This window comes from Eschrichtius robustus, chromosome X, assembly GCF_028021215.1.
Source record: "Eschrichtius robustus isolate mEscRob2 chromosome X, mEscRob2.pri, whole genome shotgun sequence".
Classification (NCBI taxonomy): domain Eukaryota; kingdom Metazoa; phylum Chordata; class Mammalia; order Artiodactyla; family Eschrichtiidae; genus Eschrichtius; species Eschrichtius robustus.
In genome coordinates, this window is record NC_090845.1 from 95,361,378 (window position 1) to 95,385,523 (window position 24,146).

Below are 24,146 nucleotides of genomic sequence, written 5' to 3' on the forward strand. Positions count from 1 at the left end.
GATATTTCTCCAAGGTTCCTTTTAATCGTAATGGTATTTAGAAACCAAGATCTAGGTGTTAGATGTGCTCACTGCTATCAGGGTGTGTCATTGCTTCTTGGCCCCTTCCATGTACAGAAAAAGGAAATAGGAATTCATACTGATGTTTGCAATTCAAATTTATAATAAAAATATGAAAGGAAGAAAAATATATCTCTTTTATCTTTCAATGAAAATCTTGGTTTCTATTATCAATATACTCGTGCATTTGCTTTCTACTATAATATATATAATGGTAGTAATATTATTATACCACATGCATATATAATACATAGTATAATTCTGAAACTAACGATAAACTTATTAAGATAGCTTAAGATTTCTTTGCAGTTCTTTTTATCATTAAGATTACATCCTAGCAAGGATGCATCATCAAGAACACTATGTACAAAAGTTATCTGAGCTGCATGTTTATGTTATAGATTAGTTACACAGGTTTATTTGTTTTCATTTTGTATTCAATTTTAGCATTTGTCTTTCTTTCCATTATTTTTGGCTTAATTTAAATTTTTGAGTATTTAAACTTTTATATGGTCCAGAAGTCAAAATTATATAAAAAGGTATACTCACAGAAGTACTGTTTCTATCCCTATCTCCTCCACCTCATTCCTAAACATCCCTTATTTTCATCAGTTTCTAGTTTATCCTTCCTGTGTTTCATTTTATAAAAATAAGCAATTACAGTTCTTCAGAATTAATATAGACATACCATGTGTTAAATAATACCCCTACAACTGAGCTCTTATTTGAGTGTGGTCATGGTGCACAAAACCTGACTTGTATCACATTTTCTACTTACAGATAACTTGGGGTACAAATAAACTCCCACCTGAAGTCTGATTAATCCATTGTAGAAAGTCCATATGAGCATTCAGAATTTTGCAGATCTGCTGGAGCTAAAAACACACACAAGATTTTTAGATTATGATTATTCTGATATGGTAAATAAAAAATAAACATAAAAAATTGAAATTAGGAAGTTATTTTCATTTCTTCTGGTAAGAAATTGACTGAGAATGTGCTAAATATTAATTGCATGGTTTTTTTTGCTATTTTATATCTGTAATGTTCATTACATCTATATATTAGTTCAATCTATTTTGTAACTGTCAAGAATTCAATTCCTACAATTCAATAAAAAACTGACTTCTATAGTACAAAAATAAGTAAAGAACATTAAGAGACATTTGACAGGACAAGAAATTCATATAATATTTTTCAAAATATTACCTTCTGTCAACAAAATCAACATTTTTATTGAGGTATAACTGACATATGTAACATTATATTAGTTTCAGGTTTATACAGTAATGATTTGATATTGGTATATATTGTGAAATGATCACTACATCAAGTCTAGTTAACATCCACCATACAGTTACAAAAAAATTTTTTTGTGTGTGATGAGGACTTTTCCAATCTATTCTTTTATCAATTTTCAAATATATAATACAGTATTATTATTAACTATAGCCACCATGACTTATTTATTTTATAACTAGAAGTTTGTACTTTTTGACCCCCTTCAGCCATTTTGCCCACCACCTACCTCCAGCCGCTGGCAACCACCATTCTGTTCTGTGTATCTATGAGCTTGGTTTAGTTTTAGATTTTGTTCTCAAATTCCATATATAAGTGAGATCATATGGTATTTGTCTTTCTCTATCTGACTTATTTTACTTTGCATAATGCCCTCAAGGTCCATCCATGTTGTCACAAGTGGCAAGATTTCCAAACAGCAATTTTTAATAAATGGTAATACTCAGTTGTCAAGTGTGTGGGGGAAACACGTACATTCATATACAGCCTATGGTAATATAAATTGACCCAGCCCTTCAAAATGTAAATTTTTGCAATATATACCAAAGTCTTAAAACATTTGTACCTTTTAACTCAGTATATTCTACTTCTAGAAATCTATCCAGAGGAAATAATGAAACCTAAACATACAACTGGTCATTACAGGTTAATTTCACAATGGTAAAAATTTGAAACAATAGCTCCATCAATAAAAAATGATTAAATATATTATGGTAAAGTCATCTCTAATGAAATATTATAGAGTCATTAAAACCATATTTTCAAAGAATGGTTAAAATTTTGGGAGAATACTATGAAAGAATATTAAATGAAGACAGAATCCAAAACTTTATATAGGTATGTTTCCGAAGCTATTTAAAAGAAAATAAGTATTTTTACCAGCATTGCAAAAATACTTGGAAGAAATACACTAATATATTAGCATAGTACTGGTAACACAGGTGTTTTACTTTTCTTTACAGATTTCCATATTTCCCAAGCTTAATACATGGAATAAGCATATGCATTAACTTTGTAACAAAAGTACTAAACCTTTTAAAAATGTTAGAACACTTTTGACAAATATTCTGACAAAGTCCAGGATAATACTGAAAACAAGAAGAAATGAAAATGTTACCACACTTAAACAGTATGTAATAAAAACAGCAAATTTAGTGTATCTTAATATAACAAACAGAAATATAATTTGTAGTAGGAACAATGAATTTTTATAAAAATATGTGGCTGATATCATATACCATAATATGAACCTGCTTAATAAAAATTTTAGAAATTAGGTGGTCTTTCCTATCTCCCCTCAAAAATGGTGAAAATAAACAGGTAAGTCTCATCATCGTGAATACTGTTGAACATACTTGCTATTTTTCTACCCTGGTGTATGGCCCACAGTAACAAAGCTCTGTTGATCTGGTTACACTTAATTATCTACAAGAATATTAATGTTCAACAAATGTTTTCTCTGCTTCCTGTCCAATGATTTATGCTATCTGAGAAGAGAGATGAATTGTTGCTGATCTCTTGCTTCTTTTGTCCTGCTATCAAGAAGCAATTATCCTTTAATTCATTCATCTTAAACATCTCAGTCACCCTTGCCAGTAAAAACAAAAACAAAAGACTCAAATCATTTACTCCCCACTACTAAAATAAAATAAAACAATCCAAGGCTAAGCAGAGAAAAAGGATAAGGATGGGATTACAGTCTCCTTTTACTTGCTCTGTTAAGAACACTCATTTTATATTAATTCAACACAGAGAGATTAGACATCAGCTCTGCTTCATGTCTAAGTCTGCATGTATTTATCTATGCATCAAAGTTCTATGACAACAAAACAATTTTGAATTTTAGAATCGCAATGGTGATCTAATCTCTCACTAAAAAGAAAACCTATATTGTCAACTCCTGCATCTGCGTGAACACAGGAAGATGGTAGCATGTATAATCCCCGACTAATTTATATTTGTAATTATTCAATTTTAGATTCACCCAAAGTAGGGAATGGCATAATTTTTATAGCTGGAGGAGACTTCAAGATCATTTAGTCCACCCGTGACATTCTGCAAAAGGAGCCAAGACCCAAGGAGATTAAGTGACTTGAATAAAATTCTAGTGCTTGCTCAACTATACCATGCTCTCTTTCTAATTAAAAAAGCTAGTAATATGTACATAGATAAAGAACTGTCTATGTATAATTGACAAAGAGCTCACTAAAGAATAATTACTACTTACAGATAGGTCATTCATCCTCGCCTATCCAGCTCCTGGCTCCACTCCTAATTATAATCAACTGATAGAAAGTACAATGGAAGCTCCCACAATGGGAGATTCCTCTTACCGTCACTGCCATGGGGTGGGAGAGGGGAAAAGGAGGACTCCATTTAGCAGCTAAGACAATAGGGAAAGGTTGAGGAAATAAGCTCTTTAATTAGAGTATAGAAAAAGGAAAATAAACCAGTCCTTCCTTACCTCCAAATTAACTCAAAAATCTCAACTCTCTAATTGGAGCCTCGGCTGTATTTTCTCATGTTACAATAAAGTTACATTATGAGTTAACTAGGATTCCACAAGGCAGGTGGAAACCTAATAAGCATACTTAACAAATATCTATGGAAAAATATATTTTTAAGTCTCGTAGTTGACTTATCAAACTTTTGAGATATATCCTAATTATAAGTTAAGGATTGCCTGGATATACCTAACAGACTCAAACATGTATATACATACATATATATGTATATATACACACACTTACAGTTATGTGAATGTATAGATTAATATGTAAAAGGAAGAATAAACTAGCTAACGAGTAAGTGAACAGAAAAATAAGAACAAGGACATACTTATAGGAAGAACAAAGAAAAAACCCTGAAAATTTTGGGAGAACAGTAATTTTTTTTACCCTCCTGGGAATAACCACAAAAAACTCACAACCTTTTCTGCTCCTAAATATTTCCTGCCCCACTAACTACACCCAAAAGCTCCATATCTCTGGAGGCAGGTAAGGAGCACTACAGTGGACAGGAGAAGGTAACTAGCTAAAGAAACCACAGAATGCTAATTTCATACTAAATTCTGGTTGCCTAAATAGATAAAGCAGTTAACACACCGGGTCAGTAGTGTCAGCAGGACTTCCAAATGTATTCAGGTACTCAGTAATGTCCTTGAGATCTTGGGCCATTTGTTTCAGCTGAGCATCTACATCTTCTGCTAACTTGTAACTGAAAAGGTAGGTAAAATAAAGGGATTAACCAGAAATGTTTTCTCCACTATGCACTGTTACTGACATACAAAGAATGATACCGTCAACTGGATTTGCCCCAGTTCCCCTACCTTCTCATTTTAATGGATGCAGCATTCATGACCATATTCTAAAAATACTCCATAGGTGAAGGCTTTTACCCATCTTGTCATTTTTACAGTCACCTATTTACCCTCTTTTTAGGTACCAGAATAAACCCATAGGTCACTTAGATATGTGAGAAGTTATTTGGTGTTTAGCAATAGTTAGTGAATGCTGAGATGTCTTCAACAATTTTGAATACATAAATTTTCAAAGTAAAACCTTATACAAATATACTCCATCATCCAACAAAAGATATTTTAAGAAATGAGATTCACAATAATCAAAGGCAGATAAATCTGCTAAGTTCACAACAAATTGATTAGTTGGCTAAATTCTCAAGATTTCCACCCCAACTATTTGTGCGCGCACACACACACACACACACACACACTCTCTTAACCTAGTCAATGAATATGTTTATAAGAATTAAAGTGACCAGAGGATTTTTCAATCTTAACTTCTATAAATATTAAATAATTCAATTAGATTTATTGATAACCATCTACTGCTTTTCTGTTCCAAAGTACTTATAGGTAATTGGTTGCCTAGATTGTTGAAGATTCTAGTGAAGATTCCAACACAATGTAAATCTGACTACCTAAAAACAATTGGAAAGAACCTAATGTTTCAATTATTTCTTCAACCTACAGTTAGGATCTCATGGCTGAAAATGTAGATCTATGTTTCCAAAAAAAAATGATAGAATGCATAGAATAGTCAACGCAAAGGAAAGAAAGATTCACAAAGGCTGAAATACAACAGCAGAAACAGAACTAGGGTCCATGCAGATTAGCTGTACTTACCACATTTTATGCACCTACAAAAAAGCTAATTTGCAAGGTTTTAAAAAATAAGCTCAGTCTTGACTCACTAATAAGCCATTGATAAAATGAGTCAGATTTAATCTCAATCTAGTTTATGTAGCCATTCATACAAGTTCTCCTAACAGCATTTTATAATTTGGCCTGATTAACAAATCTCAGTTCCAAAGAGATAAAGTTACTGTGGGAACATTGGCAATATATTGACCAAAGGTAAAGACTGAATCACACACAAATAAAATATATCCAGCCCAAGACATTGATGAAATCATTCAATGTTTAAAAGCCATGCAGTTTGCCCCCCAGATTAACAAATTGCCTTTAAAATAGGAAATGGATTTATCACTGAAGCAACTGAAGGAACATTAGGTTTAAAAGAGTCAGTATAAATAGGAGATCATAAATATTCCACAGTATCATGACACCACATATATAAAATTGGTATTTCTGATTTAAGAACAAATTTGACAAATATAAAAACTTTATATAAGTGGTCATGTATAAGCTTCAGATTAATAACAGTGTACAAACTGCTATAAAACAAAATTGCCAGAATGATTACTTCATTTTCAAGCATCCTGAAAAGATAAACAGAAAATAGTCAAATAAGGTGATAAATGGCAACTACCAGAACTTGCACTTTTCTACCAATTTTTTTATTCCCTGCCTTTCAATACTATTTTTTCCCTTTTTTGGTAGCTAAGTCCTGCCCCATTCCTCAATCTTTATTCAGTTGCTTACGTCTTCTCACGCTCCTCATCTGTATGCTGCAGATAAACAGACCCACTCTGGTCCTTTACAGACTCCTCTGAAAGGGTCAAGAGATCTTCTAGTTCTTTCTGCTGTGACAGGATAAAATCCAATTCTTGTTCCAGCCTGAAAAAAAAAAACAAGTCAATAGAAGGGCTGACGAAAGGAATTTGGAGTGACAAAATAAATGTCAATAAACTATAACAAGGAAAAACAACTGGACAAAGAAACAGATCTTTAATCTTTCAACCTAGGGAATCTAAGATTCTACCTTTTCTGATACAGTTTCACCTTTTGCACTTCTCCATGTAAAGCAATAATCTATAAAGGAAAATAAGAATACAATAGTGTAAATATTTGAATTTACATTGTAATTTTAAAGCAGTATTTATTTTTCTCACATATACTTCAAGTATGAAAGAGTTCCTAATTCAGGGCACTTATTACCTAAAGAAAATATTTTTAAGTTTATCACCAATATTGGAAGGAAAAATTAACCACTAAACACAGGTCTATTCTCCTGTGTTCATCTGAAAATACTTGTACAATGCAGGTAGATTAATGAGAATATCTTCTTACCTTGTCACCATTCTCAATACATGTATAGTCCCAAGCATTGAGCTGGGAGGCCTGGTGAAGAAAGCATTTCTCTTGATCCTCTAACTCAAGGCTCCATTTGTTTATCAGACCATCCAGCTGACCATATGTCATCACAGGAGTTATGATTTCACTAAAAAAAAGGATACAGTATGATCACATGATCATACTTTCAAAAGTATGATCAGATTTTTTTATACTTTAGTACAACATATGAGGACTTAGAGAAGAAAACAGCACATGAGGAGTTTCTCAGACCTGCTCGCCAACAAAACCACCATAACTGGTAAAGATTATTTTAAAAACAACCATTCAAACTCTCTGGAAATTATCTTAGGGGAATACAGCAAATAAAGATTTATTAAGATATCTACTAAATTTCCGTAAGAACAGCTAAAGTCTGTGCCACAACCTGCTCCCTTCCTTCTCCCTCAACTCAGCATGATGTAAGCTCCATTCTGCATTTATGCGGCCAAAGACACAGGATTCCCTCTCCCCTCAGCTCTTAGTCCAAGTGATCCATTCCCCACCTAAGCAGTATCCATGACAGAGTAGGCAGCTGATCTTCCACCCTCCACTGGGCAGAACTAAGGGGAACTCTGATTCCCCTACCAGGTGGTTATCAAATAGGCTGAACAGGTACCTTATTTTCCATCAAGGGACTGGTGGAACCAGGCAATGCTCTGATTCCCTGCTGGGGCAGTGTCAGGAGGGCTGGGTGGAGAGGTGATCATTAATTCCCAGCCCAGCAGAGGCAGGCAGTGTTCCAATTCCCCCACCAGGGTATTGTTGGTGAGGTCCAGTGATAAGCTGAACCTAAATCCCCACCCAGCAGCAACAAGACTTAATAAGGAAGAGTGAGACAGTGTTAGTTACCGTGAGGCTTCACCCCTTGTCTTCAGTGTCAGTGGCGGGCAATGGAGACCTGAACCTGTGTACCCACCTGGCATCATTGAGACTGAACAAGGTAATGCAACTCGGGCTAATAAGGAATCCACCTCCCACCGCCCCTATGTCAGCAAGGCTAAGTGGAGAGCTTAACCTCTATACCCACTGGAAAAATCAAGACTGACTGAGGCAGGGCAAAGCAGGGCCAGCACTCTGTGCCCCTTCTCCCAGAGCCTATGTCAGTGGGACCCAGTAGTGAGCTAAGCTTCCCTACCAACCCACCATCAATGAGGCTGAATGAAGTGATATGAGGCAGAGTAGTTGACATCTTGCTTCCCCCCTCCTCCTGTGTCAGTGGGGCCCAATAGGAAGCTGAAATTCTGCAGCAACTAAGCAATATGAGTTAGTCCCCCGCTTCCTCTTGTTCTGGGAGCCCTGGAGCCCAGATGGGAGTTGAGCTTATAACCCCACTAGAGGCAATCTTTTAACCTAGGGAACGATGCAATGCCCCCACTTTCATGGGGAATGAGTCAGCAGGGCGGAGGGGGAACTGAACTTCCACACCTTTCATCTGCACTGAGGCAGTGTGAGTCACTGCACCACTTTGGCTGAGGTGGTGTGGGCAGGGTCCAGTGGGAAGCTGAACATACAAACGTACCCAACTCTTGCACTACACCTTAACAAAAGGATTCCCTAATTAACAAAGATTTAAATAGGACCAAGATCTCCTAACATAATAGATAAAATGTACAGGATACAATCGAAAATTACCCATCATATCAAGAACCAGGAAAATGACAACTCAAAAGAGAAGAAAGCAACCTAGAGATCCCAACGTTGAGAGGTATCTGATGTTGGAATTATCTGAAAAGAATTTTAAAGCAACCATCAGAAAAATGTTCCAACAAGCAATTATGAAGTCTGGGGAAGCAAATGAAAAAAAAGAAAATCTCAGCAAAGAAATAGAAGTTATGAAAAACAATCAGAGGGAAATTAAAGAACTGAAAAATAACTGAAATAAATGCTCACTTGAAAGGTTTGATACTAGAGTGGAGATGACAGAGAATAGAATCAGTGAACTTGAGGATACATTAATAGACCTTACAGAACAGCAGAGAGAAAATAGAGACAAAAAGTGAAAAAAAATCTCAAGGAACTGGAGGATGGTAAAAAGAGGTAACATACTTGTCATCAGAGAATTATACAAAGAGAAAAAAAGACAGAATGAGATTAAAAAAGTATTCTGAAAAATAAAGGTTGAAGAATTCCCAAAGTTGTCAAAAGATATAAACCTAAAGACTCAAGAAGCTGAGCAAACCCCAAAGAGAATAATTCAAAGAAATCTACACTAAGACACATAATACTTAAATTTCTGAAAACTAAAAATAAAGAAAAAAATCTTGAAAGCAGCCAGAGAGAAACAACACATCACTTAAAATGGAACCCTAATTCGAATGACAGCAGATTTCTCATCTTAAACCATAGAGGCTAAAAGCAAGTGTCACAACATTTTTCAAGTACTGAAGAAAAAAACTGTTGCCCACAACTGCTATATCTGGTGAAAATGTCCTTGAGAAATGAAGGGAATATAAAGATATTTTTATGCAAAGTAAACCAAAGAGAATTTGTTGCTGTCAAACCTACCCTTGAAGATTGGCTAAACAGAAAGGAACTGAAAACAGAAGAAGGCATGGAATTTCATAAAGGAAAGAAGAACAGCTAAATGGATGGAAAAGGGTAAATATAACAGGCTATTCTACCCCTCGTGAGTTTCATAAATCATATTTGATGGTTGAAGCAAAAAGTACAACACCATGGAATGCGGTGTTCAAAGTACATAGAGGAAATACCTGAGACAATTATACTTAAAAGGTAAGAAGCATAAAGGGAACTAAATGGAAGTAAGGTTTCTACACTTTACCCAAAGTGGTAAAATGTCATTATGGCTAGATGGTTGTAAGTTACATATGTATATTGCAACACCTAGAGCAATCAGTAAGAAAACTATACAAAGCAATATACTCAGAAGCACTATCAACAGAACAAGCTGGAAACCTAAAAAATGCCTGAATAACCCACAGGAAGTTTTAAAAAAAGAGAAACAGAAAACAAAAAACAGAGGTAACAAACAACAACAACAAAATAGTAAAATGGCAGACTTAAGCCCTAACACATCAATAATTACCTTAAATGTAGATGTGCTAAATATACCAACTAACAGAGAGAGATTGGCAGAATGGATAAAAATTATGATCCATCAGTATGCTGTCTATAAGAAGCTCACTTCAAATACAAGAACACATGTTGAAAGTAAAAGGATGGAAAAAGATATACATGCAAGTTTAATTGTTAAAAATAAATGGCTATATTAATATCGGATAAAGTTGATTTCAGAGCAAAGAAAATTACCAGAGTCAAAGAGGAACATTACATAGTAATAAAGGAATTAAAGCACCAGGAAAGCTAATGATCCTGAATATGTACCAACCAAACAGCAGGACCCCAAAATACATGAAGCAAAACTGATAGGGCTAAAGAGAAAAACAGTCAAATCCACAATTACAGTTGGGAAATTCAAAAAGCCACTTTCCACAGCTGAAAAGAAGCACTAGAGCAGCAAGGATACAGATCTGAAAATACAGTGAAGCAACAGAATCTAATTGACATATATAGAACACTCTACCCAAGAGCAGAAAACAATTTTTAGGTGCTCATGGAACACTGACCAAGAAAGACCATATCCCCGCTCGTAAAACAAATCTGAACCAATATATCAGAACTGAAATCATACAGAACATGCTCTCCAACCATAATGGACTCAAATTAGAAATCAATCTAAAAATAAAACAAGAAAATTTCCAAACACTTGGATATTAACACACTTCTAAATAATCTATGAGTCAAAGAGGAATTCACAAGGGAAAATTTTTAAGTACATAGAACTGGATGAAAATGAAAATACAACATTATAGAAGATGTAGTACAAAGCTAACACAGTGCTAAGAAGGATATTTATAGCACTAAATGCTTTACATTACAAAAGGGGAAATGTCTCAAATCAATAATCTAAGTTCATACCTCAAGAAAAAAGAGCAAAATAAAACCAATGCAATCAGAAGGCAGAAATTCATAAAGAGTAGATGTCAATGAAATTGAAAATGAAAATAACAGAGAATAATCAGTGAAATAAAAGCTACCCCTTTGGGAAAAGATGAATAAAATTGATAAAAGAAGGCTACAAATCACCAATATCAGAAATGAAACAGGGGACTATGCCTATAGCTATTAAAAGGACAAAAAGGAAATATGAACAACTTTACACTCATAAATTCCACAATTTAGAAGAAACAGACCAATTCCTTGAAAACCACACACTACTAAAACTCATGGAAGATGAAACATAACCTGAATAGTCCTAGAACCACTAAAGAAATTGATTTATAATTTAAAAGCTCCTTAAAAAGGGGTTTCGCTGGAGAATTCTGCCAAACTTTTAGTGAATTACCACAAATTTTACAAAATTTCTTCTATAAAATAGAAGAGAAGGGAATACTTCCCAGATCATCTTATAAGGCTAGTAACATCCAGATATCAAAACCAAAGACAGAATTTAAAAAAGAAAGAAAACAAAACTATGGACCAATATCTCTCACGAACTTGGATACAAAAGCCCACAAACAAAATACTAGTAAACTGAATCCAAAAATGTACTAAAAAATTATACATCATGACCAAGTGGGATTTATTCCACATATGCAAGGATGGTTCAACATTTGAAAATCATTAACTATATTTCACCATATCATGAAGCTAAAGAACAAAAATCTTAAAAGATCCTATCAATTGAGGCAGAAAAAGCATTTGACACAAATACGTCCAATTGATTTTTGACAAAGGTGAAAGACCCATTCAGTGGAAGAAAATAGCCTTTCAACAAATGATGCTGAAAAAACTGGACAACCATAGACCCAAAAAAAAAAAAAAGAATCTCAATCTAAAACACACACCTTATACAAAAATTAACTCAGAATAGATCACAACCTTAAATATAAAATGTAAAACTATAAGACTTTTAGAAAAAAATTAGGAGAAAATCTTTGGGACCTAGGGTTAGGCAAAGAGTTCTTAAACTTGACACTAAAAGCACAATTCATTAAAGGAAAAATTGATAAATCAGACCTCATCAATTAAAAGTTTTGTTTGGTGAAATACTCTTTAAAAGATGAAAAGACAAATTACAGAGTTAGAAAAAATGTTCGTAAACCACATATCTGACAAAGGGCAGGTATCTAGAATACATAAAACCCTCAAAACTCAGTCAAAAAACAAATTCAAGTAGAAAATGGACAAAAGATATGAAAAGACACTTCACAAATGAAAACATGCAGATGGCAGATAAACACATGAAAAGATGTTCAACATCATTAGTCATCAGGGGAATGCAAATTAAAACCACAGTGAGATATCACTACATATCTATTAGAAGGGCTAAAGTAAAAAATAGTGACAACACCAAATCCTGGCAAGAATCTGGACAAGCTGGATCTCTCATACATTGCTCCTGGGCAGGTAAAATGGTACAGCCACTCTGGAAAAGAGTTACGGCAGTTTCCTAAAAAAATAAACTTGCAACTACCATACCACCCAGCAACTGTACACCTGGGCATTTACCCCAGAGAAATGAGACTTAGGTTCACCAAAAACCTGTACACAAATGTTCATAGCAGCTTTATTCATAATAGTCCCCAGCTGGAAACAACCTAGATGTCCATCAATGGGTGAATGGTTAAACAAATGATGGCACATCTATAATACCATGGAATACTACTCAGAAATAAAAAAGAACAAACTATTGATGTACATGACAACTTTATCTCAAGGAATTATGCTTAGTGGGAAAAACAGTCCCCAAAGATCACGTGCTGTATGATTCCATTTGTATGACATTTCTTTAAATGTCAAGGTTATAGAAATGGAGAACAGAGCAATTGTTGCCCAGGTTCAGGGAAAGGAGAAGAGGGTAGCGAGTGTGGATATAAAAGGGCAACAGGAGGGGTCCTTGTTGTGATGGAACTGTTCTATATCTTGACTATATCAATGTCAGTACCCTGAATGTGATATTGTACTATAGTATCACAAGATATTATTATTGGGGAAAACTAGGTTAAGTACACACAGAATTTTTTGTATTATTTCTTAGAAGTAAATGTGAATCTACAGTTAACTCAAAATAAAAAGTTTGATTAGACGCAGATGTAGAGAACGGACTTGAGGACACAGTGGGGGAAGGGTAAGCTGGGACGAAGTGAGAGAGTGGCATGGACATATATACACTACCAAATGTAAAATAAATAGCTAGTGGGAAGCAGCTGCATAGCACAGGGAGATCACCTCGGTGCTTTGTGACCACCTAGAGGGGTGGGATAGGGAGGGTCGGAGGGAGGCTCAAGAGGGAGGGGATATGGGGATATATGTATATATATAGCTGATTCACTTTGTTGTACAGCAGAAACTAACACAGCATTGCAAAGCAATTATACTCCAATAAAGTTGTAAAAAAAAACCCCAAATAATTAGAGATGAACATGTCATAAACTGTAAGAATACAGGCTCTAGAGCTTGACTACCTGAATTTTAATCCTGGCTCAAGCATTACCAAGTGTGTGACCAGAGGTGGATTATAAAATCTTTATGTGCTCCAGTTTACTCATCTATAAAATGAGAACAAAAATAGTACCTACCTCATAAGGTTATTGTGAGAATTAAATGGTATGATGTTGTAAAGCACTGTCATATTTCTAAACATATAGTAATCGCACAATAAATGTTATCTATTATTAGCAATAGTAATAACTGTATTATAATGGTATTCAGAAGACAATGGTATCCTTTTCGTTGTTCAACTTCCTAAGCAACAGAAATCCTTTCTGTAACTGCTCCTCGACTCTGAGTCATTTACCTAACTTTCAAACACTATTCTAAAGATGTACAAGCAAACTATGCCTTCTTTTTTTTTTTTCACACACACACACTGTATTTTATTTTTACAAGAGATAAATAGACTGACACCAAGCATTGTACATGGATGACCACAACAAAAGCAACAATGATTGCAATTACCAAACATGAAACACACTCATACTATGTCATAATATTGACATTCAGTCCAGTAATCCTCCACTGTAACAGCTCCTTTACGTTGCAGTGAAAATTGATTTGTATATTCTTTGCCTCTGAGTCCTCGTGGGATTTTTTTTTTAATTCAAACAGAAAGACACAAAAATTATACTCATCCTCACCAGTTCACTCAGTCCCATGTAATTAATATATTTTTTCATCTTAATCTTTTGTTAGCACTTTTATGAGTTAATCAGTTTTTCATTAGAGTTCTGAAAATGCTTATTCATTCAGTTCAGCAGTACAGTCGGTACCAGAAACCTGTACTTGTCAGAGTCTTTTCCATGAATTTCTTGAAGATGAAACCCTTTTATAGAAACATATTTGCAAAAGCATCAGAGTACACCCAGAACTGTCTGTAAATGACAAAAGACTTAAAAATGACCACGGTTAAAGATTTGATGAAAGTTCATAATAATGCAGCTGACAAGAAAATTAGTTATTTCTGAGATATACATTTTAAAGTAATAACTAGGATTATGACTTATAACATTATACCAGAACATGTAAGATTTTTAGAAATTTCATGTAATGTCTGAAACATTTATATTAACATATTTCCATACAAATAACCCAATGAAAGTTTAGTATTAGTTGTTTTGTTTATGTTTTTTTATACTGCAGGTTCTTATTAGTCATTGATTTTATACACATCAGTGTATACATGTCAATCCCAATCGCCCAATTCAGCACACCACCATCCCCACCCCACCACAGTTTTACCCCCTTGGTGTCCATATGTCTGTTCTCTAAATCTGTGTCTCAACTTCTGCCCTGCAAGCCGGCTCATCTGTACCATTTTTCTAGGTTCCACATACATGCGTTAATATACAATATTTGTTTTTCTCTTTCTGACTTACTTCACTCTGTATGACAGTCTCTAGATCACTCCACGTCTCAACAAATGACTCAATTTCGTTCCTTTTCATGGCTGAGTAATATTCCATTGTATATATGTACCACATCTTCTTTATCCATTCATCTGTTGATGGGCATTTAGGTTGCTTCCATGACCTGGCTATTGTAAATAGTGCTGCAATGAATATTCGGGTGCATGTGTCTTTTTGAATTACGGTTTTCTCTGGGTATATGCCCAGTAGTGGGATTGCTGGGTCATATGGTAGTTTTATTTTTAGTTTTTTAAGGAACCTCTATACTGTTCTCCATAGTGGCTGTATCAATTTACATTCCCACCAACAGTGCAGGAGGGTTCCCTTTTCTCCACACCCTCTCCAGCATTTACTGTTTGTAGATTTTTTTGATGATGGCAATTCTGACTGGTGTGAGGTGATACCTCATTGTAGTTTCGATTTGCATTTCTCTAATGATTAGTAATCTTGAGCATCTTTTCATGTGCTTCGTGGCCATCTGTATGTCCTCTTTGGAGAAATGTCTATTTAGGTCTTCTGCTCATTTTTGGATTGGGTTGTTTGTTTCTTTAATTTTTTTTTTAAAATAAATTTATTTATTTATTTATTTATTTTTGGTTGTGTTGGGTCTTCGTTTCCGAGCTAGGGCCCTCTCCAGCTGCGGCGAGCAGGGGCCACTCTTCATCGCAGTGCGCGGGCCTCTCCCTATCGCGGCCTCTCCTGTTGCGGAGCACAGGCTCCAGACGCGCAGGCCCAGCAGCCGTGGCTCACGGGCCCAGCTGCTCCGTGGCATGTGGGATCCTCCCAGACCAGGGCTCGAACCCGTGTCCCCTGCATCGGCAGGCGGACTCTCAACCACTGCACCACCAGGGAAGCCCTGTTTCTTTAATAATGAGCTGAATGAGATGTTTATATATTTTGGAGATTAATCCTTTGTCCGTTGATTCGTTTGCAAATATTTTCTCCCATGCTGACGGTTGTCTTTTCGTCTTGTTTATGGTTTCCTTTGCTGTGCAAAAGCTTTGAAGTTTCATTAGGTCCCATTTGTTTATTTTTGTTTTTATTTCCATTACTCTAGGGGGTGGATCAAAAAAGATCTTGCTGTGATTTATGTCAAAGAGTGTTCTTCCTATGTTTTCCTCTAAGAGTTTTATAGTGTCCAGTCTTACATTTAGGTCTCGAATCCATTTTGAGTTTATTTTTGTGTATGGTGTTAGGGAGTATTCTAAATTCATTCTTTTACATGTAGCTGTCCAGTTTTCCCAGCACCACTTATTGAAGAGACTGTCTTTTCTCCATTGTATATCTTTGCCTCCTTTGTCATAGATTAGTTGACCATAGGTGCATGGGTTTATCTCTGGGCTTTCTATCTTGTTCCATTGATCTATGTTTCTGTTTTTGTGCCAGTACCATATTGTCTTGATTACAGTAGCTTGGTAGTATAGTCTGAAGTCAGGGAGTCTGATTCCTCCAGCTCCGTTTTTTCCCCTCAAGACTGCTTTGGCTATTCGGGGTCTTTTGTGTCTCCATACAAATTTTAAGATGATTTATTCTAGCTCCGTAAAAATGCCATTGGTAATTTGATAGGGATTGCATTGAATCTGTAGATTGCTTTGGGTAGTACAGTCATTTTCACAATGTTGATTCTTCCAATCCAAGAACATGGTATATCTCTCCATCTGTTGGTATCATCTTTAATAACTTTCATCAGTGTCTTATAGTTTTCTGCATACAGGTCTTTTGTCTCCCTAGGTAGGTTTATTCCTAGGTATTTTATTCTTTTTGTTGCAATGGTAAATGGGAGTGTTTCCATAATTTCTCTTTCAGATTTTTCATCATTAGTGTATAGGAATGCAAGAGACTTCTGTGCATTCATTTTGTATCCTGCAACTTTACCATATTCATTAATTAGCTCTAGCAGTTTTCTGGTGGCAGTTTTAGGATTCTCTATGTATAGTATCATGTCATCCGCAAACAGTGACAGTTTTACTTCTTCTTTTCCAATTTGGATTCCTTTTATTTCTTTTTCTTCTCTGATTGCCGTGGCTAGGACTTCCAGAACTATGTTGAATAATAGTGGTGAGAGTGGACATCCTTGTCTCATTCCTGATCTTAGAGGAAATGCTTTCAGTTTTTCACCATTGAGAATGATGTTTGCTGTGGGTTTGTCCTATATGGCCTTTATTATGTTGAGGTAGGTTCCCTCTATGCCCACTTTCTGGAGAGTTTTTATCAGAAGTGGGTGTTGAATTTTGTCAAAAGCTTTTTCTGCATCTATTGAGAGGATCATATGGTTTTTATTCTTCAATTTGTTAATATGGTGTATCACATTGATTGATTTGCGTATATTGAAGAATCCTTGCATCCCTGGGATAAATCCCACTTGATTGTGGTATGTGATCCTTTTAATGTGTTGTTGGATTCTGTTTGCTAGTATTTTGTTGAGGATTTTTGCATCTATATCCATCAGTGATACTGGTCTGTAATTTTCTTTTTTTGTAGGGTCTTTGTCTGGTTTTGGTATCAGGGTGATGGTGGCCTCATAGAATGAGTTTGGGAGTGTTCCTTCCTCTGCAATTTTTTGGAAGAGTTTGAGAAGGATAGGTGTTAGCTCTTCTCTAAATGTTTGATAGAATTCACCTGTGAAGCCATCTGGTCCTGGACTTTTGTTTGTTGGAAGATTTTTAATCACAGTTTCAATTTCATTACTTGTGATTGGTCTGTTCATATTTTCTGTTTCTTCCTGGGTCAGTCTTGGAAGGTTTTACCTTTCTAAGAATTTGTCCATTTCTTCCAGGTTGTCCATTGTATTGGCATAAAGTTGCTTGTAGTAGTCTCTTAGGATGCTTTGTATTTCTGCGGTGTCTGTTGTAACTTCTCCTTTTTCATTTCTGATTTTATTGATTTGAGTCCTCTCCCTCTTTTTCTTGATGAGTCTGGCTAATGGCTTATCGATTTTGTTTATCTTCTCAAAGAACCGGCTTTTAGTTTTATTGATCTTTGCTATTGTTTTCTTTGTTTCTATTTCATTTATTTCCGCTCTGATCTTTATGATTTCTTTCCTTCTGCTAACTTTGGGTTTTGTTTGTTCTTTTTTCTCTAGTTCCTTTAGGTGGAAGGTTAGATTGTTTACTTGAGATTTTTCTTGTTTCTTTAGGTAGGCTTGTATAGCTATAAACTTCCCTCTTAGAACTGCTTTTGCTGCATCCCATAGGTTTTGGGCCGTCGTGTTTTTATTGTCATTTGTCTCTAGGTATTTTTTGATTTCCTCTTTGATTTCTTCAGTGATCTCTTGGTTATTTAGTAACGTATTGTTTAGCCTCCATGTGTTTGTCTTTTTTACGTTTTTTCCCCTGTAATTCATTTCTAATCTCATAGCGTGGTGGTCAGAAAAGATGCTTGATATGATTTCAATTTTCTTAAATTTACTGAGGCTTGATTTGTGACCCAAGATGTGATCTATCCCGGAGAATGCTCCGTGCGCACTTGAGAAGAAAGTGTAATCTGCTGTTTTTGGATGGAATGTCCTATAAATATCAATTAAATCTACCTGGTCTATTGTGTCATTTAAAGCTTCTGTTTCCTTATTTATTTTCATTTTGGATGATCTGTCCATTGGTGTAAGTGAGGTGTTAAAGTCCCCCACTATTATTGTGTTACTGTCGATTTCCTCTTTTAGAGCTGTTAGCAGTTGCCTTATGTATTGAGGTGTTCCTATGTTGGGTGCATATATACTTATAATTGTTATATCTTCTTCTTGGATTGATCCCTTGATCATTATGCAGTGTCCTTCCTTGTCTCTTGTAACAGTCTTTATTTTAAAGTCTATTTTATCTGATATGAGTATAGCTACTCCAGCTTTCTTTTGATTTCCATTTGCATGGAATATCTTTTTCCATCCCCTCCCTTTCAGTCTGTATGTGTCCCTAGGTCTAAAGTGGGTCTCTTGTAGACAGCATATAGATGGGTCTTGTTTTTGTATCCATTCAGCAAGCCTGTGTCTTTTGGTTGGAGCATTGAATCCATTCACGTTTAAGGTAATTATCAATATGTATGTTCCTATGACCATTTTCTTAATTGTTTTGGGTTTGTTTTTGTAGGTCCTTTTCTTCTCTTGTGCTTCCCACTTAGAGAAGTTCCTTTAGCATTTGTTGTAGAGCTGGTTGGGTGGTGCTGAATTCCCTTAGCTTTTGCTTGTCTGTAAAGCTTTTGATTTCTCCATCAAATCTGAATGAGATCCTTGCCGGGTAGAGTAATCTTGGTTGTAGGTTCTTCCCTTTCATCACTTTAAGTATATCATGCCACTCCCTTCTGGCTTGTAGAGTTTCTGCTGAGAAATCAGCTGTTAACCTTATGGGAGTTCCCTTGTATGTTATTTGTTGTTTTTCCCTTGCTGCTTTCAATAATTTTTCTTTGCCTTTAATTTTTGCCACTTTGATTACTATGTGTTTCGGCGTGTTTCTCCTTGGGTTTATCCTGTATGGGACTCTCTGCGCTTCCTGGACTTGGGTGGCTAATTCCTTTCCCATGTTAGGGAAGTCTTCGACTATAATCTCTTCAAATATTTTCTCTGGTCCTTTCTCTCCCTCTTCTCCTTCAGGGACCCCTATAATGCGAGTGTTGTTGCGTTTAATGTTGTCCCAGAGGTCTCTTAGGCTGTCTTCATTTCTTTTCATTCTTTTTTCTTTAGTCTGTTCCGCAGCAGTGAATTCCACCATTCTGTCTTCCAGGTCACTTATCCGTTCTTCTGCCTCAGTTATTCTGCTATTGGTTCCTTCTGGTGTAGTTTTCATTTCAGTTATTGTATTGGTCATCTCTGTTTGTTTGTTCTTTAATTCTTCTAGGTCTTTGTTAATCATTTCTTGCATCTTCTCAATCTTTGCCTCCATTCTTATTCCGAGGTCCTGGATCATCTTCACTATCATTATTCTGAATTCTTTTTCTGGAAGGTTGCCTATCTCCACTTCAGTTAGTTGTTTTTCTGGGGTTTTTTCTTGTTCCTTCATCTGGTACATAGCCCTCTGCCTTTTCATCTTCTCTGTCTTTCTGTAACTGTGGTTTTTGGTCCACAGGCTGCAGGATTGTAGTTTTTCTTGCTTCTGCTGTCTGCCCTCTGGTGGTTGAGGCTATCTAAGAGGCTTGATGGGAGGCTCTGGTGGTGGGTAGAGCTGACTGTTGCTGTGGCGGTCAGAGCTCAGTAAAACTTTAATCCACTTGACTGTTGATGGGTGGGGCTGGGTTCCCTCCCTGTTGGTTGTTTGGCCTGAGGCAACCCAACACTGGAGCCTACCTGGGCTCTTTGGTGGGGTTAATGGCAGACTCTGGGAGGGCTCATGCCAAGGAGCACTTCCCAGAACCTCCGCTGCCAGTGTCCTTGTCCCCACGGTGAAACAGAGCCACCCCCCGCCTCTGCAGGAGACCCCCCAACACCAGCAGGTAGGTCTGGTTCAGTCGCCCCCAGGGTCACTGCTCCTTCCCCTGGGTCCCGATGCGCACACTACTTTGTGTGTGCCCTCCAAGAGTGGGGTCTCTGTTTCCCCCAGTCCTGTCAAAGTCCTGCAATCAATTCCCACTAGGCTTCAAAGTCTGATTCTCTCGGAATTCCTCCTCCCGTTGCCGGACCCCCAGGTTGGGAAGCCTGACGTGGGGCTCAGAACCTTCACTCCAGTGGGTGGACTTCTGTGGTATAAGTGTTCGCCAGTCTGTGAGTCACCCACCCAGCAGTTATGGGATTTGATTTTACTCTGATTGCGCCCCTCCTACCGTCTCACTGTGGCTTCTCCTCTGTCCTTGGACGTGGGGTATCCTCCTTGGTGAAGTCCAGTGTCTTCCTGTCGATGATTGTCCAGCAGCCAGTTGTGAGTCTGGTGCTCTTGCAAGATGGAGTCACATTATTATTAATTAAGGGCCCTAGTTGACATTAAACCTCACTCTTTGTGTCATATAGTTCTATGGGTTTTGACAAATGCCTATGCCTTCTATATGACAAAGAAAATGAGACTCACACGAATTTTCAAATAAATAGGCTTACTTAATGGTCGAAGTAAAAGGTCTAGAAGTCAGGCCGAATGGAGGAGTGTTATTCATGCCGGTTGATGTCAGTGGTTTTAGATTCAAGGTAAAGCTACTGGTGGTGCTGGTGCTGGTGCTGGTGGTGGTGACCGTGGTAGTGGTGATGGTTGACGTTGTAGCTGGAAAATAAAGTGTATGATGTTAGTAATAAGTAAGAAATTTTTAAATTCAGTCCTTGATCATTCAGGATGAAAAACTATAGAAGTATTTTTTTTAATGTGAATTTGAACTCCAAGTTGTATGATTTTAACTCAATGTTGCTATAATATATGGCAGGCCAGGTATCTGGATTAAGCTTCCTGCTAACAACTTAAAATCCTGGATAAATGTATAGAAAAATACAATTTATAACCTAACCAGACCTATAACCCTTAAAGAAATTGAATCAATCCTGAAAACTCTTCCCATAAAGAAAACTCCAGACCCAGAGGACCTCACCGGCGAGTTCTGCTAAACTTTCAAGGAAAGAATAATTGCAATCTTACACAAAATCTCTGTACATCTATAACTTTGCATACTTATGTGAATATATCTGTGTAATTAATTTCTAGAAATGAAATTGCTAGATCAAAGGGTCAGCATGCTCTAAATTGTAATATTACTTTCCAGTTCCCCTAACAAAAAGACTTTGCCAATTTACATTCCTATCAGTAGGGGAGACTGCCTGTTTCTCTACACCACAGCCCATAGTAGGCATACATCTTAGCCAGTATTATAGTTAAAATCCTCTCAAAGTTTTATCTACAGCCCAGACCTCTCTTCTGTGTGTCTTTTCTATTACACCCTTACTAAAATGCCCTGTCTTCTGTACATGAAATTCTCAGTACACATCATGGCCGAGCTCAGATTCTTCCTTCCCCATGTTTATTGTCCACTTCTCTTCTACTCATGGTTATCTCGTGGTTTTCTGAACTTCTATAGCACTTTTGGTTCTTCCTTACACAGTGAGCACTTAACCAACAATGCACAGAAAATTGTGGCTGGTGGGGACTGGAAGTGTTTTCTTCTTTTTGGTTCTTTGTATTTTCAAATATTCTTGTAATTAATAAATGCTGCTTCTGTAACAAGAAATGTGTTATAAAAATATATTATAACATGTATACAATTATTTGTTTGTTTTACATTAGCCTTGTTTTCCCAATTAGCAATACTTTCAGGTTAACTGCCACCCGAGATAAATACATATATCACGGTGCCTGCTAACATGCACTGCCTATTCTTAGGGAAACTGGCCTACTCCGTTCCTGCTGAGGGATCAGGCTCAGACACCCATTCCTTATTTCAGTAACTCTGTCCTTCGATCCTAGTTCACAGTTGACAAGGGTGGGCATCTGAAGTATAGGAAGCCATCCCATATGCTCCTGGCAGCCTATGAGAGGGTCTGGCACAAAAAGCTCTAGCCAAACAGGGATAAGGTAGGTCAGAATCTCATTTTCGAAAATTTAGAACTGCGGAAAGAATCAGACGGTAGGTAAAAATATGGAAATATTTCCAGAAATATGGAAGGAATCAGACTCTAAGCAGAAATTTGGAAATATTTCCAAACATGTAGAAAGAATCAGACAACAGGCAGAGGGAGCTGAAAGGACTGACAGAGGAAAAACATGAAGTAGACTTAAAGAGTCATGAGCAAGTCAAAATTAAGAATATAAAGCAGAAAAAGAGGTAAAGAAACCAAAAGGAAGTTAAAAAAAGAAAAAAACAGACACAAGGAGAATAGCTGAATTATGTTTATGCAATATTAGATTCAGGAGGTCCCTAAAGCTGACTTCAGAACAACTTCTAAATTCCACTTTCCTTGAAGTTCATTGCCACGATAATACCTGTATTAGATTTCCACAAGATTTCATTTCCCTTTTGGCCACAAGGATCCTTACAATAATTCCCCCATTCTTTTGGTTAGCTTTTGTGAAAGTGGAATGAGCACCACAAGAGAAGACCATGCCCAGTCACAAAGGATCCCCGGGGTCACTATCACTCAGGACACTGGAGAAGATTTTTTTTTAAGTCAGCATTTCCTGACATGGACAGATGTCCAAAGATAATGTATACTTAAGAGAAAACAGCAAATTCTATGATTATGTGTGTGTGTATCCCATTTTTGTAAAACAAAGAAATTTAATGTATGTTTGTATGCATTTGGAAAAAAGCCTGTTAAGACAAGCACCAAACTGTTTTCTCTAGAGGGTGTGATATATGTATATATGCATGTGTGTATGGTTTTTATAATTTTTAAAAAAGCAACTACCATCACTACCACTAAAGAAAGAGGTTAACAGACAAATGAACAGCTCTCTAAAGATGCTGTGCGATACCTTCAGGAAATTAATACCTGTCAGTCTAAACACAAAGGAATCTTGAGTCAAAAAAAAATGGTATGATTATTTTAAACTTTTTATATAGTATTTATCTTTGTTCCTTATTTTCATGGTATTTTTAAAAGGCATAAATTAGCTCTGGCATAGTAGACAATATTCAAATAACAATAATATTTCAATTAATACCAAAAGAAGCAATGCTTTTGAGAATGAAGGTTCTATCACAGTCTGATTTTGCAAGTTACAACTTTGGTCTAAACTAAATACAGTCAACTCTATGTTATTTGTGTACTAAAAGGGAAGCACTGTTCTACAAATAATAGAAAATAATTGCATACCCAATTTGGATTTACATTTAAATAAATCTCATTCTGATGATCTTAAAAATCATTACATAAAATAGTGAGACCATCCTTTAAAAGATCCTACTATCCAATTTCCCTATCCTGTCTCTGATCAACAACTATGTATCTTACTCCATGCTAGGAATGGACAGCATTACTTTCATAGACTAATGCGAAAGATGAGATTTATAACAAGCGAGCTTCTCTTAAAACTTGCTGATTATACCTAGGGCAGAGAATAATCTCAAATGGCTATAAATTTACAGATACAGATACCTGAAAGCTGCCCTACAGGGCTAATTTGTGAGATGAAGAATCTGAGCAAGTAAATATACTTGGGGAGGAGGAAAGGTGAGTAGGGGAGAAAAACAACTCTGGGTTGGGGGTATTGAGTTGAGACATATCTGATGGGGAGGTGGGTAAGTACATAAGGCAGTGGTGGATGGAATGGGGTAGTAGCAAATGTACCAGTTTGCAGGAAGGAATCTTAGGACTCAGATAGGTAGGGGATGAGTTACGGCAGAGTCACTAAAAAGCCTGCAAATTCATATTTCAGTGACTCCACCCACGACAGAAAGAATCAATTTTTTGTTCAGCACTTTATAAGGGA

At 36.3% G+C, this 24,146-nt stretch overlaps 1 protein-coding gene across 1 annotated transcript in view; it reads right to left on the reverse strand.

Moving 5' to 3' along the window:
• Positions 1-24,146, reverse strand: part of NUP62CL (nucleoporin 62 C-terminal like) — a 77,176-nt gene that overhangs the window by 24,977 nt on the left and 28,053 nt on the right. The window contains exons 4-9 of the mRNA XM_068533092.1: positions 20,834-20,993; positions 6,851-7,001; positions 6,543-6,592; positions 6,263-6,397; positions 4,464-4,575; positions 869-935 (exon numbers count right to left, since the gene is read on the reverse strand). Of these exons, the coding sequence (XP_068389193.1) occupies positions 869-935; positions 4,464-4,575; positions 6,263-6,397; positions 6,543-6,592; positions 6,851-7,001; positions 20,834-20,993 (675 nt within the window). The remainder of the gene's footprint in view (positions 1-868; positions 936-4,463; positions 4,576-6,262; positions 6,398-6,542; positions 6,593-6,850; positions 7,002-20,833; positions 20,994-24,146) is intronic.